This window comes from Pristiophorus japonicus, chromosome 5, assembly GCF_044704955.1.
Source record: "Pristiophorus japonicus isolate sPriJap1 chromosome 5, sPriJap1.hap1, whole genome shotgun sequence".
NCBI classification, from domain to species: Eukaryota; Metazoa; Chordata; class Chondrichthyes; family Pristiophoridae; genus Pristiophorus; species Pristiophorus japonicus.
Genome location: NC_091981.1, coordinates 188,133,947 through 188,151,236, shown reverse-complemented (window position 1 = coordinate 188,151,236; position 17,290 = coordinate 188,133,947). Strand labels below are relative to the sequence as shown.

At 41.2% G+C, this 17,290-nt stretch overlaps 1 protein-coding gene across 8 annotated transcripts in view; it reads right to left on the bottom strand.

Annotated features, from left to right (window-relative positions):
- The window catches only part of LOC139264547 (tensin-3-like), a 548,053-nt gene that overhangs the window by 214,337 nt on the left and 316,426 nt on the right, over window positions 1–17,290 (bottom strand). For 7 of the 8 annotated variants that reach the window (XM_070881176.1, XM_070881175.1, XM_070881177.1 and 4 more), the window contains 2 exons: window positions 16,449–16,501; window positions 5,520–5,691 (listed from right to left, as the gene is read on the bottom strand). In XM_070881176.1, the coding sequence (XP_070737277.1) occupies window positions 5,520–5,691; window positions 16,449–16,501 (225 nt within the window). Of the gene's footprint in view, window positions 1–5,519; window positions 5,692–16,448; window positions 16,502–16,661; window positions 16,679–17,290 lie in introns of those variants that run through there. The other variant, XM_070881180.1, reaches the window with a different exon arrangement.

The following is a 17,290-nucleotide window of genomic DNA, read 5'->3' as shown; positions in this document are numbered from 1 at the left end:
AATCAGAATCGGAGTGTATCCCTCCTATGAATATATGCCAACTCCCTCTTACCATGCATCAATATTCTCTCTTTCACTATACCTTCTAATCGATTACCCGCAATAGATGATGGCACACTGAGCTGTAGTGTTTGAGTCATCCCTATTCCTCCTTTAAAAAACAAATGATCTGCCGTCTCTCTATAGTTTCTCCCCTCTGAAGTTCCCTACCCTCTCCAAGTTCATCTCATCCATGAGACCAACCTTTTATTCCCTTATGTTACTCCGACTGAACGCCTCACAAGCTGGCTGATATGGTAAATGGTTTCCTCTCAACAGATCCTGTTCCTTTGTCACCAACTCCATCCTCCGCCCTGGCCAGTTTCAAGCTTGTTTTGCCCCAAGCTGCATTTCTGACACCATATACTTTCCATCTCAAAGCCTGTCTACTTTCATCTCCACAACATCACCTGCCTCCACTTCTACCCTGAAACATTCAAACATGTCTTGAAGTCACCTCCAGACTTGATTACTTGAATGTTCTCCTGGCAAGCCTCCCATTGTCCACAAACTGCAGCTCAATGTCAACCGTGACTCAGTTGGTAGCACTCTTGCCTCTGAGCCAGAAGTTTGTAGGTCCACTACAGAGGCTCGAGCACAAAATCTAGACCGACACTCCAATGCAGTACGGATGGAGTGGTGCACTGTCAGAGTTACTGTCTTTTGGATGAGACGTTAAACTGAGGCCCCATCTGCTCCCTCAGGTGGATGTACAAGATCCCATGCCACTATACGCTCCTCTGACTAATATTTCTCCCTCAACCAACCCTAAAAATGGATTATCTGGCCATTATAACATTGCTGTTTGAGGACCTTGCTGTGTGCAAATTGCTATGTTTCCTACTTTACAACAGTGACTACGCTTCAAAAGTGTATTGGCCATAAAAAATTGCAAGTCTTTCTTTTTTTATCCCCAACTTACATCCTATCCTGTGCCCAACACACTCATTGTTGCTGACCTATTTTGACCTAGCTCACTGACTCCCAATGCTTCAACATGGGATAATTACAGGAATATTATTGGATACTATCCCAGCCAAAGTGGTGAAATTGTGTCCCGTGGAATTTCGGCTCTCCAGTTTCAAAGTCAAAAATGTTTTGAAGCTCTAATAGATCTTGTAAGTTATCAATCTTAGTTTGGTCAGGCATCCACGATTGAGGGATTTGATGAGATATAATGTGCTCAGAGTGCTCTACTAGCCCTGACGCACTAACCACCCAGTGAAGTAGAAAGACACCAACAATCTGGACCATTACTTTGGGTTAAATACTTCTCCATCCTTTGAACTCCAAGTTGTGACAAAGAAAGATTAAAAGGGATCTTTCACAATTAATCTATCAAAGTAAGGGGTCAAAGGCACAAAGATCGTCTGTAAAATTTATTGATTTAATTTGAAACAGCCATAGAACGAAACAGCACTGCCACAACGATGAGAAGCTTCCTTCTTGGTAGAATGGCCAATGCAAACGTTTGTCATCTGCAATACTTCCTAAGTGTCCACATAAACAGAAACCAAACAAACCCTTTTGAATCAGGATCTACATATACAACAAGATATGTATGTTTATCTCAAACATATAGCCAGGCAGAAGCAAAAAACTTTCACCTAGTGGCAATTAAATATTTATCTAAATTTAGCCATCTTGACATAGCTTAAAAAAAATATAAAATATAGTTAAAAAATTCATTTTTTCTCCCAGTAACTGAAATTTCTATAGCCTAAAATAGGGTTTAAACAAAATAATAGATTCAGATCAGCCATGATCTTATTGAATGGTGGAGCAGGCTTGAGGGGCCAAATGGCCTATCCTGCTCATATTTCTTATGCTCTTATGTATGTTGTTATAGTTAAAACAGGATATATATGGGCTCAATTTTCCCCAAGCCCGTTTTCTGGTGTATTGCCAGAGTTGCGCCGGGTTTTCTAGGCCAGAAATGCACCATAAATATTTTTCCAAAGTTTCCCTGATCTATAAATCGAATTCGGCGTCACGCAGCGTGTCCAATCGCCTCAGGGGGTGGAGCCTGCTGTCTGTGCCAAAAAACAAAGCCGCGCCTTCTGCGCATGCGTGGAAAAAAAAAACTTACTTTTTGATGTCGCTCCAATGGATGTGCATGCTCAGTACAGCTCTGATTTGGCAAACGGCCATTTTTAAAGAGCCAGTTGTATGCGTGAGAGGAGTGCTGGCACCAAGCCTTAAGATCGGCTGTCTCTCTCTCCCTCCTCTCCTCTCCTCTCTCCACCCACCCCCCACGTCTTGTTTTGTAGCTGAACCCTGAATCCCTAGCCTGTGCCGGTCCAGCTCCAGCTCCCCCACCGCCCCCAGCCCCGAATGCCTTACTGGTCCCAGGCCCCTGCCCCTAGCCCCGGCCCAAGGGCTTGCCGGTCCGATCCCCGCCCCTATCCCAGGCCGAATGGCCTCCTCCCTCCCAGTCCCCGCACCTAACTACACCCAACAGGCTTCCCCCCACACCCCTCTCTTACCTTTCCTGCTGCTGCTGCTGTCTGGGCAGCTGCTGCACTTACCCGCGCCGATTTCCTTAACTCTCCAGAAGGTTTTTCTGCAGAGGCCACATACACTGGCCTAAGCAGAACTGGAGTAACTCAGCTGGCCAAACTTGCCTAAATGGCCAGAATTGGCACAGATGGCAGATTACACCACCTTTGGCTGAAAAAAAAAAATAACCTAAAAAAATTGTAACTAACTGAGTTACCCTGGTGCAAATTGATTGGGGAAACTGTGGATTTTTAAACTTAGGCTAAAAAAAAGCAGCCTGCTCCAAAAAAACTGCCGCAAATCACTGGGAAAAATTAAGCCCATATTTTAGAACAATACCATTACATTTATTTTTATTTTACAGACTGCTGAAATAATTTTGGAAAATTAAACAAATGGCAAATACTTTGAGGTAAAATCTATAGTGAGTGTTTAAGATTGTGTGTTTGATGCTTTTTTGTGTTCTATAAATTTTAGAAAGTGTATTAAGCTGAGGGCAAGTGAATAAGGCAAACACTGGGGTTGGAGAAAAAGAGAGAAACACTGGGAGCAGAAAGACAGAGACCAGGCCAGAGAGAGTTAGAGAAGAAAAATGGTCTACCTTCGTTCAATGTTGACGTCAATTATCATTTAAAACACCTATTAAATTTTGAAACCAATTAATGATCTAACCTGTGTTTTTTGACAATTAGAGGTAATTTCCAATGTTCCCCTTAAGGTGCGTAGCTGGAGGGCTCGCCCAGGCCACTCACCAGCTGCTGCTGCTGGAGGAGATGCCGCACTTGCACAGCCACACAGCAAAATTAAAGGGCCCCCGCAGTAAAAGAAAATTCGAGGGAACATTGGTCCTTACTAATCACTTGCACTCGGGAGAAGGGAGGTTCAAATTCCTAACATTTGACAAAAGGGAACGAGACAGAGAGAGACATGCACACACACACACACACACAGATGGGAGGAAAGGCACAAATATAATGAGAAACACAGAGTTTCTTTCCTCAGAGAGGGGGAGAGCGCGATATGGAGGGAGGAGGAAAACTACTTCAGCGGGAGGTCGTCTCTGGTCTCTTACCATCTGCCTTGAGGTGGGAGTAGGCAGGAGTGGATGGGGGGTCAAGGGAGAGCTACGGGGAGTGGAAAATACAACGGTTGAGTGGGTATTCAAAGAGGAAGAGTTAGTGCTGGGAATCACCTTGCGATAGGTAATGGGAAGAGGAAGGGGCTGAATGGGACTGAGGTGGTGGAGATGGAAACACAAGTAATTTGAGGAGGGGAAGAGAATTAAGATTCCCGAGATGAGGGGGTTGACTTATGAAGAAAGGTTGAGCAGGTTGGGCCTGTACTCATTGGAGTTCAGAAGAATTAGAGGTGATCTTATTGAGACATAGAAAATAATGAGGGGGCTCAACAAGGTAGATGCAGAGAGGATGTTTCCACTCATAGGGGAAATCTAGAACTTGGGGGCATAGTTTTAGAATAAGGGGCCGCCTATTTAAAACTAAGATGAGGTGGAATTTCTTCCCTCAGAGGGTTGTAAATGTCTGAAATTTACTGCCCCAGAGAGCTTTGGAGGCTGGGTCATTGAATATATTTAGGGTGGAGATAGACAGATTTTTGTGCGATAAGGGAGTTAAGGGTTATGGGGAGTGGGCAGGGAAGTGGAGCTGAGACAATGATCAGGTCAGCCATGATTTTATTGAATGGCAGAGCAGGCTCAAGGTGCCAAATGGCCGACTCCTGCTCCTATTTTTTATGTTCTGATGAGAGCCACATTTTTCCCACAACCCCCATCGAATGCAGCCTGCAGCCATTGGTGGGGTTGCTTGCCTGCCTTACTTACCACCATCCAGTACCTCCCACCCATAAGGGAAAAAAAGACAGAGAAATGGAAAAGAAAGAGTTGATGTGAGAGCAGCCACAGTGAAGAGACAGAATCACAAAGTGAGAAACATCAACATAAAAATATCAAAGATATGTAAGATTGTGACCACATTCTCCAACTTACCATGTGCAACAGCACAGGAGATCAACTAGTACCGTAATATTCTTAAAACATTTTATGGTCATGTCTATTTCCTGTGGTCGAGATTTAGTCATATTTCTGTTACCAAGTAGCATTGAGTCATGCCCAGCAACACGTCCTTGCATTCATTTTAATAGGTAACACTGTAATGCATAATGTTGTACTGTGAATTGCCTGCTATGAATACATAGATGGTGCGCCTACTAACTTCAGCACAAGCTTGGACCTGTCTAAACCGGTTCACTGAAGAAGATTATGAAATTGTATCTTGCATATTTCTGCTGACTTAGAATTCATTCAGTAAACTCATATTTCACTTAAAATCCGTATTCCATTATTTATCCCAATGTATAGATCCGATCTAATGGGTCACTCCTCAACTTTCCCTACTTTCCACTAAATGCACACATTCCAAGTCAGCGCTGACCTTTCTTACAGACTCTGACTTTCCCTGCGACCAACATTCTTTAAAAAAAAATCCATGAATAGCTCGGCCCGACTTTAATGGCTACTCCATGTGCCTTGTTACACTAATATCAATATGCCACTTAAAAATAATCCAAACAGCAAAATAAAAGTCAATGAACTTTCTAACAAAGCATCACACACTAAGCTTTTGGCCATTTCCACATCGAAAAGAAATTTGTGAACACACTGTGGAGATTGCTGAAAATGGTGTAAAAATGGACATATATTATAAGAGAAACAAATAATGTGGCACATTTGACCCCAACACTCCACAAGTGGAAATATAATATTAATATCAGTGCTAGTGTAAGATTCACAGACACCAAGAATTTCCTTGGAGTTCCTCCGATTGACTGCAATTTTGGTGGTGGAAGATTAGCACAAACCCTAGATGGATGCTGGTGATCTTTCACCAGTTACATTGACCAATCTGGAGAACCCTCAAAGAAAAGGTGCCAGTTTCTCTATGTCACTTCTTTATATCTCTCACCAAATAATTATCTCCATGTTTGGATTTCAGCATCCGTGTTACATCCTGTAGATTATGGAAATAGGTCTCTTCTGAACAGCCAGCAGGGAAAGACACTGCAATGATGCGCTCCGTAATGTAAGTCAAATCGAGTTCATAACCTTCCTCCATAATCTGTCCTGATTCTACACTCCTGCACATAGAAGAGAGAAAGAATGTAACCATTTATATAAAGCACAGTGTATTTTTTTCTGACTTCAATATACAGTATTAGGCATTTGGAGAAAAAGAGGGGTAGCTTTAGTTGTTTAGAATAATTTGGAAAGTAACGAAGATTCATTAATATCAATGGGGAAGGTACAAATATAATCCTAATCATTTAAAGATGCAGATTTGGATATGAATTATTCTAAATTGGAATCTGAACAAATTGGATAGTCTAGCTTGATTTAACAATAGGATCTGCTGCAGACCTTCTAGGTTTGGTGATGACTGTATATTATAAAGGTAAAGGTATGTAATCACATTCCAACAACAGTGATTTCAATCCATCCACCATCAATTGGGAGAGATCAAATGCAGTGGTTCTCAAACTTTCTCAGGCCACATCCCACCAAAACTGACTTTCAGCTACTCATGCAGTAAGATGTATTTAATAATTTAGGGTATCTGGATAGCATGAACAGCAGGTCATCGAGCTGCATGAGAACAGGCTGATTGAAAAACTGAATGAGCATGGGCAGTAAAGCACTGAGGTCAAAGGGCACTGGGGAACTTCCACAGCAGGATCATTCAGCCATGTTACAAATAAGTGTTGATTCTGGCTCCTCCCAAACAATCAGTTCTTCACCTGCACAGGGTTTGTCCCCCACCAGCAGGTGACGTCAGATATCGTACATCAATTTGAGATATCATAGCCCAGTGGATGTGAAGAAACAGAATCGGAACTGCTCTGGGTGTCCTCAACATTGACTCCGGACCCCATGAAGTCTCATGGCTTCAGGCCAAGCATGGGCAAGAAAGCCTCCTGCTGATTACCACCTACCGCCTTCCCTCAGCTGATGAGTCAGTACTCCTCCATGTTGAACACCACTTGGAAGAAGCACTGAATGTACTCCAGGTGGGGGACTTCAATGTCCATCACCAAGAGTGGTCTGGTGGCACCACTACTGACCGAGCTGGCTGGGACCTGAAGGACATAGCTGCCAGACTAGGCCTACGGCAGGTGGTGAGAGAGCCAACATGAGGGGAAAAACCTACTTGACCTCGTCCTCACCAATCTATCTGTCGCAGACCATCACACGGTCATTGTGGAGACAAAGTCCCATCTTGGGTCAAAATCCTGGAACTCCCTCCATAACAGCAATGTGGAAGTACCTTCACCACATGGGCTGCAGCAGTTCAAGAAGGTGACCCATCACCACCTTCTCAAAGGCAATTAAGAATGGGCATTAAATGCTGACCTTGCCAGTGATGCCCACATCCCACGAACAAATAAAAAAATGCTTTTTGATCCAATTTGTTCAGATTCCCATTTAGATTAAACCATATCCAAACCTGCATCTTTAAATAATTAGGATCATGTCCACAAATAAGTAGTACTGGAACTGCAGACCATGATCAAATAAATGAAGTTTCAGGTTATCTAGCAATAATCGCCAGAACAAAAGTACGACTTAAAAACAGCAAACTTTAAAGACATTAAAGAAACTAATTGGGAAATATTACTGAAAGACAATTGAGGATAATGTACTTTTAAAACTGTAATGCTGAATACGAATGATGAATATAAACCCAACATAAATGTAAACTCTGTAAAGAGGCTTCAAAATATGCAAATAGTGCATTTAAATTAGAACTATGAATGACTAATAAAGCATGCAAAATCCATTAAGAAAAAGGAGAGAAAAAATATAGGAACTTATTAAAATAGAAGATATAAAGATGCATAAAGCAGATCTAGAATATGTTTAACAATTAAAGAGTAAGTTGGAAGATAAAAGTGGTTGTGAATCTGAACAAACAGTTCATGTAGATAATGGCTGGCACGAATAATACAGTCCAGTTAAATGGCTTTGACTGAATAATTTATACTGAAAGGTTGCTAATCACAAGATCGCAAAGGTGATCACAAAGGAAGATAATTCAGTCTATCTTAGAAGCACACTAAATTCCTCACATAGTGGCATTTAACTTTGCTTAAATGATTCTAGCCCTTTTGCCTCCATTATTTTAGCTGGAAATCCATTCTACATACTGTGGATATCTTTGTCTGTAAGAAGATATCAATCCTACATCTGACCGTTGACTAGTTTGAACCTCGATCCCTGATCTTACTTTTGCAACTTAAAGTAACTTGTGAGAGTCGGAGAAGGACTTTTCCAAATTTACTTTGTCAATGTTTTTAATGATCTGAACGATAACTCTAAGTTCCTTTCAATGTTGAAAAATCCAAGTTTCTCTAGTCTGTCCTCACAACTCATTGGTTGGGAGGGAGGAGACAGAGAGCAGGGATAAAGCAGGTATTCTGATTGGCAGGATGTGACAACTGGTGTTCCCAAGGGATCTGTACTGCTTTTCATCATCTGGCAGACAGGGAGCAAAGAATGGGAATAAACGGGTCCTTTTCAGAATGGCAGGCAGTAACTAGTGGGGTACCGTAAGTTCAGGGCTGGGACCCCAGCTATTTACAATATACATTAATGATTTAGATGAAGGAATTGAATGTAATATCTCCAAGTTTGCAGATTACACTAAGCTGGGTGGCAGTGTGAGCAGTGAGGAGGACGCTTAGAGGCTGCAGGGTGACTTGGACAGGTTAGGTGAGTGGGCAAATACATGGCAGATATGGTATAATGTAGATAAATGTAAGGTTATCCACTTTGGTGGTAAATACAGGAAGGCAGATTATTATCTGAATGGTGACAGATTAGGAAAAGGGGAGGTGCAACAAGACCTGAGTGTCATGGTACATCAGTCATTGAAAGTTGGCATGCAGATACAGCAGGTGGTGAAGGTGGAAAATAGCATGTTGGCCTTCATAGCTAGGGGATATACGTAGGAGTAGGGAGGTCTTACTACAGGGCCTTGGTGAGGCCACACCTTGAATATTGTGTACAGTTTTGGTCTCCTAATCTGAGGAAGGACATTCTTGCTATTGAGGGAGTGCAGCGAAGGTTCACCAGGCTGATTCCCGGGATGACAGGACTGACATATGAAGAAAGACTGGATCGACTAGGCTTATACTCAATGGAATTTAGATGAATGAGAGGGGATCTCATAGAAACATATAAAATTCTGACGGGAATGGACAGGTTAGATGCAGGAAGAATGTTCCCGATGTTGGGGAAGTCCAGAACCAGGGATCACAGTTTAAAGATAAGGGATAAGCCATTTAGGACCGAGATGAGGAAAAACCTCTTCACTCAGAGTTATGAGCATGTGGAATTCTCGATCACAGAAAGTTGTTGAGGCCAGTTCGTTAGATATATTCAAAAGCGAGTTAGATGTGGCCCTTACGGCTAAAGGGATCAAGGGGTATGGAGAGAAAGCAGGAATGGGGTACTGAAGTGCATGATCATATTGAATGGTGGTGCAGGCTCGAAGGGTCGAATGGCCTTCTCCTGCACCTATTTATGATGTTTTTATATCAATGACTTGCATGAGGAATAGAGAGTTGCATATCCAAGTTTGAAAACCTAGGAGGAACAGCAAGTTGTGTACATAGGAACATAGGAAATAGGAGCAGGGGTAGGCCACCTGCCCCTGATCATGGACTCAGCTCCACTTCCCTGCCCGCACCCCATAACCCTTTATTCCCTTATCGCTCAAAAATCTGTCTATCTCCGCCTTAAATATATTTAATGGCCCAGCCTGCATAGCTCTCTGGGGCAGAGAATTCCATAGATTTACAACCCTCAGAGAAGAAATTCCTCCTCATCTCAGTTTTAAATGGGCGGCCCCTTATTTTGAGACTATGTCCTCCAGTTTTAGTTTCCCCTATGCATGGAAATATCCTCTCTGCATCCACCTGATCGAGCCCCCTCATTATCTTATATGTTTCAATAAAATCACCTCTCATTCTTCTGAACTCCAATGAATATAAGCCCAACCTACTCAACCTATCTTCATAAGTCAACCTCCTCATCTCTGGAATCAACCTAGTGAACCTTCTCTGAACAGCTTCCAATGCAAGTATATCCTTCCTTAAATATAGAGACCAAAACTGCACACAGTACTCTAGGTGTGGCCTCACCAATACCCTGTACACTTGTAGCAGGACTTCTCTGCTTTTATACTCTATTCCCCTTGCAATAAAGGCCAACATTCCATTTGCCTTCCTGATTACTTGCTGTACCTGCATACTAACTTTTTGTGTTTCATGCACAAGGACCCCCAGGTCCCTCTGTAGTGCAGCATTTCACAATTTTTCTCCATTTAGATTATAATTTGTTTTTCTATTTTTTCTGCCAAAGTGGATAACCTTACATTTTCCCACATTATACTCCACCTGCCAAATTTTTGTCCACTCACTTAGCCTGTCTATCTCCCTTTGCAGATTTTTTTGTGTCCTCCTCACAATTTGCTTTCCTACCCACCTTTGGGCCCAAGTTCCCACAGGATAAAAAACGGGCGCCCCTCCGAGCCAACCGGAAAATGACCCATTTATCCCGACTCTCTGTTTTCTGTTAGTTAGCCAATCCTCTATCCCCAACCCCGTCAACTTTTATCTTGTGCAGTAACCTTTTATGTGGCACCTTATCGAATGCCTTCTCGAAATCCAAATACACCACCATCCACTGGTTCCCCCTTATCCACCCTGCTCATTATATCCCCAAAGAATTCCAGCAAATTTGTCGAACATGATTTCCCTTTCATAAAACCATGATTGAATTGATTGAATTATGCTCTTCCAAATGTCCCGCTACTGCTTCCTTAATAATGGACTCCAGCATTTTCCCAACGACAGATGTTAGGCTAACTGGTCTATAGACTCCTGCTTTTTGTCTGCCTCCATTTTTTTAAAAATAGGGACGTTACATTTGCGGTTTTCCAATCCGCTGGGACCACCCCAGAATCCAGGGAATTTTGGTCGATTACAACCAATGCATCCACTATCTCTGCAGCCACTTCTTTTAAGACTCTAGGATGCAAGCCATCAGGTCCAAAGGACTTGTCCACCTTTAGTCCCATTATTTTACCTAGAATTACTTCATTAGTGATTGTATTAAGTTCCTCCCTCCCGAGAGCCCCTTGATTATCCACTGTTGGGATGTTTTTAGTGTCTTCTACTATGAAGACCGATACAAAATATTTATTCAATGTCTCTGCCATTTCCCTGTTCTCCATTATTAATTCCGCAGTCTCATCCTCTAGGGGACCAACATTTACTTTAGCCACTCTTTTCCTTTTTATGTATCTGTAGAAAATTTTACTATCTGTTTTTATATTTCGTGCTAGGTTACTTTCATAATCTATCTTCCCTCTCTATCATTTTTTTTAATCGTTCTTTTCTGGCTTTTAAAAGTTTCCCAATCCTCTGGCCTCCCATGAGTCTGGCCACATTATATGCCCTTGTTTTCAATTTGATACCATCCCTTATTTCCTTAGTTAACCATGGATGGTTGGTTGTCCCTTCTCTTCCAGTCTTTCCTTCTCATTGGGATATATTTTTATTGTGAGTTATGAAATATCTCCTTTAATGTCTGCCACTGTTCATCAACTGTCCCATACTTTAATCTATTTTCCTAGTCCACTTTAGCTAACTCTGCCCTCATACCTTTGTAGTCTCCTTTATTTAAGCTTAGGACACTGGTTAGAGATCCAACTTTCTCACCCTCCAACTGAATTTGAAATTTAACCATGTTATGGTCACTCATTCCGAGAGGATCCTTTACTACGAGATCATTTATTAATCCTGTCTCATGACACAGTACCAATCTAAGATAGCCTGCTCCCTGCTTGGTTCCGCAATGTACTGTTCAAGTAAACTATCCTGGATACACTCTATGAGCTCGTCCTCAAGGCTACCCTGGCCAATTTGCTTTGTCCAATCAATATGAAAGCTAAAATCGGCCATGATTATTGTCGTTCCATTTTTACAAGCCTCCATTATTTCTTAATTTATACTCCATCCAACAGTGTCGCTACTGTTAGGGAACCAATAGACGATGCCTACCAGTGACTTTTTCCCTTTATTATTCCTTATCTCCACCCAAACTGATTCAACATCTTGATCTTCTGATTCAATATCATTTCTCACTAACGCACTGATCTCATCCTTTATTAACAGTGCTACCCCACCTCCTTTTCCTTTCTGTCTGTCCTTCCGAATTGTCAAATACCTCTGATATTTAGTTCCCATTCCTGGTCACCTTGCAACCACATCTCTGTAATGGCTATCAAATCATACCCATTTGTATCTATTTTGTTGCGAATGATACGGGCATTCAGATAAAGAGCTTTTAAATTTCTTTTTTAATGATTTTTTTCCTGCTTTGACCCCACTTTCTGATTCACGTTTATGTTCATATATTTTCTTCCTGGCATGCTCTGGTTTTCATTTCCCCCAGTGCTATCCTGCTCTATTGCCTTCTCCTTATTCTTTGACTTTTTAAATTTTCGCTCACTTGAATCCTTCCCTCCAGTCACCCGCTCTCTCACTCTCCCCAGTACGGCTTGAACACAACTGTCTGTGACTTGCATTCTAATGTTTTGGCATACATAATTGTGTAGATGGGAGTAAATGTTACAACAGGTCATAAACAGGGGCTGATTGGCCTATTCCTGATCCTACGTTTCTATCAGTCTTATGGTTTTTCTTTTCACTGCCTCCATCACTTGAATGCCTCCTTTAAGTCTTGGTAACTAGAAGTGAACACAGTATTCGAGTTGCAGTCTAACTAGAGTACTGTACAGCTGGAGCACAACTATCTGTGACTTGCATTCTAATGTTTTGCCATATATAATTTCAATATTCGGTTGGCTTTGCCGATTGTTGCTCTGCATTGGTTGGACATGGTGAATGTCGATTCTACCATCAATCCTCGGGGGTGAATTGGTAGGGGCACAAATAGGACCAGCTGCCTGTAATACAGCCTGCCCGATTTGTCTTCCTGGGAGGGCTGTATAATAGGCAGTCGATCTGCTACCACTTGTTCTGTGTCACTGGCGAAGTTGAATTTCACTCTTCTAAGTTTTTTGCTACTTCTTCCTGAGCTATTTCTAAACCATTCATGGAATGCATGTGTTGCCCATTTCCTTCCTTTGTGCCGTACTTTATGTTTGCCTGTGATTAAATTTCACATTGATCTGCCCATGTACATAGGCTGTAATTTCTGAGCTGCCTCCTTCAATTCCACTGTCCCTCCTAGTTTTGGTTTCATCGACAAATCTAACCAATTTACTTTGTGTTTCTGGAATACAAGTCATTGATGTAAATTAGAAACAGTAGTGATCCCAATACCACGCCCTGGGGCAACCCACTCAGTATTTCTGATCAATGGTTTTAATTAAAGGGCTGCTAAGAAAGAGATTTTACGACATGCTCCACAAAATTTCAAAGATCCCTCTGGGTCCTACCTGCCCAAGTTCCAACGCTCTGGAGCAAATTACTAGCTGATGCTGGACCCAGCTAATGTTGCATTAAGCACATGCTTCACTCATTGGCATTTTAAATATAGAACCACAGAAGTTTACAGTATTGAAGGAGGCCATTCAGCCTAAATTGCCGGTGTTGGTTCTTTGCTAGACCAATCCAAATCTAAACCCACTGCCCTACACTCGCCCCATAGCCTTGTATCTTCCTCTACTACAAGTATTTATCCCTGGGTAAATATTTGGCGAGGGTGTTCTCTTTAGAGCAGTGAAGGTTAAGGCGAGATTTAATAGTGTTGTTCATATTTTTGAGGGGTTTTGTCAGAATACATGAGAACATAAGAATTATGAGCAGGAGAAGGCCATATGGTCTTCGAGCCCACTCTGCCATTCAATGAAATCATGGCTGATCTTCAACCTCAACTCCACTTTCCCGCCCAATCCCCATATCTCTTGATTCCCCTACAATCCAAAAATATTTCTATCTCGGTCTTATATATACTCAAAGACTCAGCATCCACAGCCATTTGGGGTAGAGAATTCCAAAGATTCACAACCCACTGAGTAAAGAAATTCCTCATCTCAGTCTTATATGGCCGACCCACAATTCTGAGACTGTGGCCCCTAGTCTTGGGACTAGAATTCGGCGATTTTGTGACCAAGGTTTTGGTGCTATTTCATCTTTTTTGGTGAAAATCCAGTCGGCGGAAAATTCGAAGAGCGTTTTGGGGCGGCGCTTTTCAAATACTGCTGGAGAAAGGAGCACTGCTGTGCAAGACTCAAAATATTGCTTTTGTCAAAAATTTGGCACTGTGCACACCCATATTTTGCGCGAAAAAGACCGCCAGGGAAAAAGCTGTGTTGCAGCCCTTGGAGCAGTGGTAAGTATGAAGACCTGCAAAAAAAAGTAAGTTAAAGTTTTTATTTTTTTTTAATTCTTTTGCGGCGATTCACTAGATAAGTCTCTTGTAAATGTTTTGTGAATTTTTTTTTCTTTTTTCCAACTTATTTTCAGATGTTTTTCCGCCCTCCCTAGGCCCAACTCGCAACGGTATCAGCCTCAGACTAAAGTTGGCGAGGATTGCGGTTTGCGCCGTGAATCCTCATGCAATGTCGATTTTTTACCACTGCGCAAATTAAAGCTTGAATCGAAAGCCTCATAGAAATAGCGTTGAGAGAACGGTAATTTTGGTGAAAAAATACAATTATTGTTGAGAACCGAATTTCTTGACCCAATTGGACTCTCCAGCCAGAGGAAACAACCTCTCAGCATCTACCCTGTCAATCTCCCTCAGAATCTCGTATGTTGCAATGAGATCACCTCTCATTGTTCTAAACTACAGATAGTATAAGCCCAATCTAAATCTCTGCTCCGAGGACAACACTCTCAACCCAGGGATCAATCTAGTGAACCTTCGTTGCACTGCCTCTGAGGCATGCATGTCCCTTCTCAGATAAGACCACCAAAACTGTGCACAGTACTCCAGGTGCAGTCTCTGCAAAGCCGTGTACAATTGTAGCAAGATTTCCTTACTCTTGTACTCCAACTCCCTTGCCTTCCTAATTGCTTGCTGTACCTGCATACAAACATTTTGTGGTTCCTGTACGAGGACACCTAAATCTCTCTGAACACCAACATTCAATAGTTTCTCACCATTTAAAAACTATTCTGTTTTTCCTACCAAAGTGAATAACCTCTCATTTCCCTACATTATACTCCATCTGCCACCTTATTGCCCACTCACTTAATCTGTCTATATCACATTGCAGACTCTTTGTGTCCTTCTCACAGATAACTTTCCCACCTAGCTTTGTATCATCAGCAAACTTGGATACATTGCACTCAGTCCCTTCATCTAAGATTAGTATAGATTGTAACTTGCTGAGGCCCAAGCACCGATCCTTGCAGCCCCCCACTAGTTACAGCTTCCCAATCTGAAAATGACCTGTTTATCCCTACTCTGTTTTCTATCCGTTAACCAATCCTCCTCTATCCATGTTAATACATTACCCCCACCCCATGAGCCCATATCTCGCGTATAGAAACCTTTTATGTGGCAGCTTATCGAATGCCTTTTGGAAATCCAAATACATTACATGCACTCGTTCCCTTTTATCTACTCTGCTAGTTACATCCTCAAAAAACTCTAATACATTTGTCAAACACGATTTCCCTTTCATAAAACCATGATGACTCTGCCTAATCATGTTATAATTTTCTAATTGTCCTGTTACCACTTCCTTAATACTGGATTCCAGCACTTTCTGGACGACTGACTTCAGGCTAACTAGCCTGTAGTTCCCCGTTTTCTCTCTCCCTCCTTTCTTGAATAGCAGGGTTACAATTGCCACCTTCCAATCTGATGAGACTGTTCTAGAATCGAGGAGGAGAATCAGTAACTAGACGAGAAAGATTTAAGATAATTGGCAAAAGAACCTGAGGGGAAATGAGGAGAATGTTTTTAATGCAGCACAGTGTTATGATCTAAAATGCACTGCCTGAAAGGGTGGAAACAGATTCAATAATAACTTTCAAGAGAGTACTGGATTTACACTTGAAAAGGAAAAACTTGCATAGCGATAGGAAAAGAGCAGGGGAGTGGGACTAATTGGATAGCTTTACCAAAGAGCCGGCAAAGGCACGATGAACCAAATGACCTCCTTCTGTGCTGTATGATTCTATGATACCCTTAAATGGCCTCTGCCTCAACGCTCCATGTGGAAAAGCATTCCATAATCCAGCAATTATCTGTGTAAAGTAATTTCTCAAAACCTCTTATTGATGAACCCGCGTCAATGGTTCCCTGCTAGAGGAAATAGTCTTTCCCTACTCATTATCAAAAATCTTCATAAATTTAAAAACGTCTATTAAACCTCCCCTTAACAGTTGTTGCTCAAGTGGAAGCACTTCTTGAAACTCCAGTCTCTCATAACTACAGTTTCCCACCCTGGGATCATCCTGGTGAAACTATACTCAACACGTTCTATGCTCTTAATGCTATTTCTATAATAGAGCACCCAAAACTGCACATAGTACTCTGTGAACTAACCAATGCTTTGTACATTAATTTTGGACGTCTATTACATTGTTGTAATAGACGTCCCTATTTATAAAACACAAAATACTGTAAACTATTTTATAGCTTTATCTACCTGCACTCTCACTTTCAGGTTATGCTGACATTGTTATTGTCTGAGCTATCGATAGATCATTAATCATTTAAGTAATTAATAGAATAGCTGAAAACACAGATAATGGGAGAGTACAGTTTCAAATTCACTGAAAAAATATTCTGTTTGTTTAGGTAAAACCTAAGGTTGATTGTAATTTGAAAGCAACTTTGCAATACTTACTGAGATGAGTTATTGTGACTGAAAGATGAGCTCTTCAGAAAATTGTTTGAAGCCTGTAGTTATTAAAAAAAACAAGTTAACTTAATATGTAGACAACTTGCAATGTTAAACATCTCAGTGAATAAACATCTAAACCTAAAATGTTCACACAAGTTGGAATATTACAGACATTTGAAAATATTGTGCTTAAATAGCCAAATATTGAGTACTGACCATTCTATGCATCTTGAAAGGGTGATTTGTCTGAGAAACAAATTACATTCAGTTTCAATGCATAACCTCAACCGTTTTTCATGGCCAATGAATTTGTGTTGTTAGTGATACACTCTGCCTTTTTGCCAACCTATCAGAGAATGTATTCTCCTATTTTTTGTTCATGTTTTAAGCATAAAACAATATAAATTACCCATTGTATTTAAAAATGTAAAATGCATAAAAAGTTTGAATATATCAATTTCATTACTGTACTTATGAAGTGTTGGTATTGGACATTTCCTTACCATGCACTATGTTCTAGGGATGTTATACAAATGGCCAGACACGGAATATATCAAACAACCTGGACAAGTTGAAGAATGCCCAATAACATTTTTAATAAAACATTATATTTTAAAACTAAGAGCTGACGGACACAAATTAAAAAAAGGCTCAAAAAAATTAAAGCATTGAAATGGAGAGGTTTGATGATTTTGTAAACCATGAAAGAAATCACCTGAACCAGAAATTGCTGGCCAGATTTCTCTTTCAGTTTTATTACGTTCAGAATGGCAATTAGTGGGTTTTAGACAGAATGAAATGAAAGTATGCTGTTTATACTCAATTTTTCTAGATCAGCTCATTAG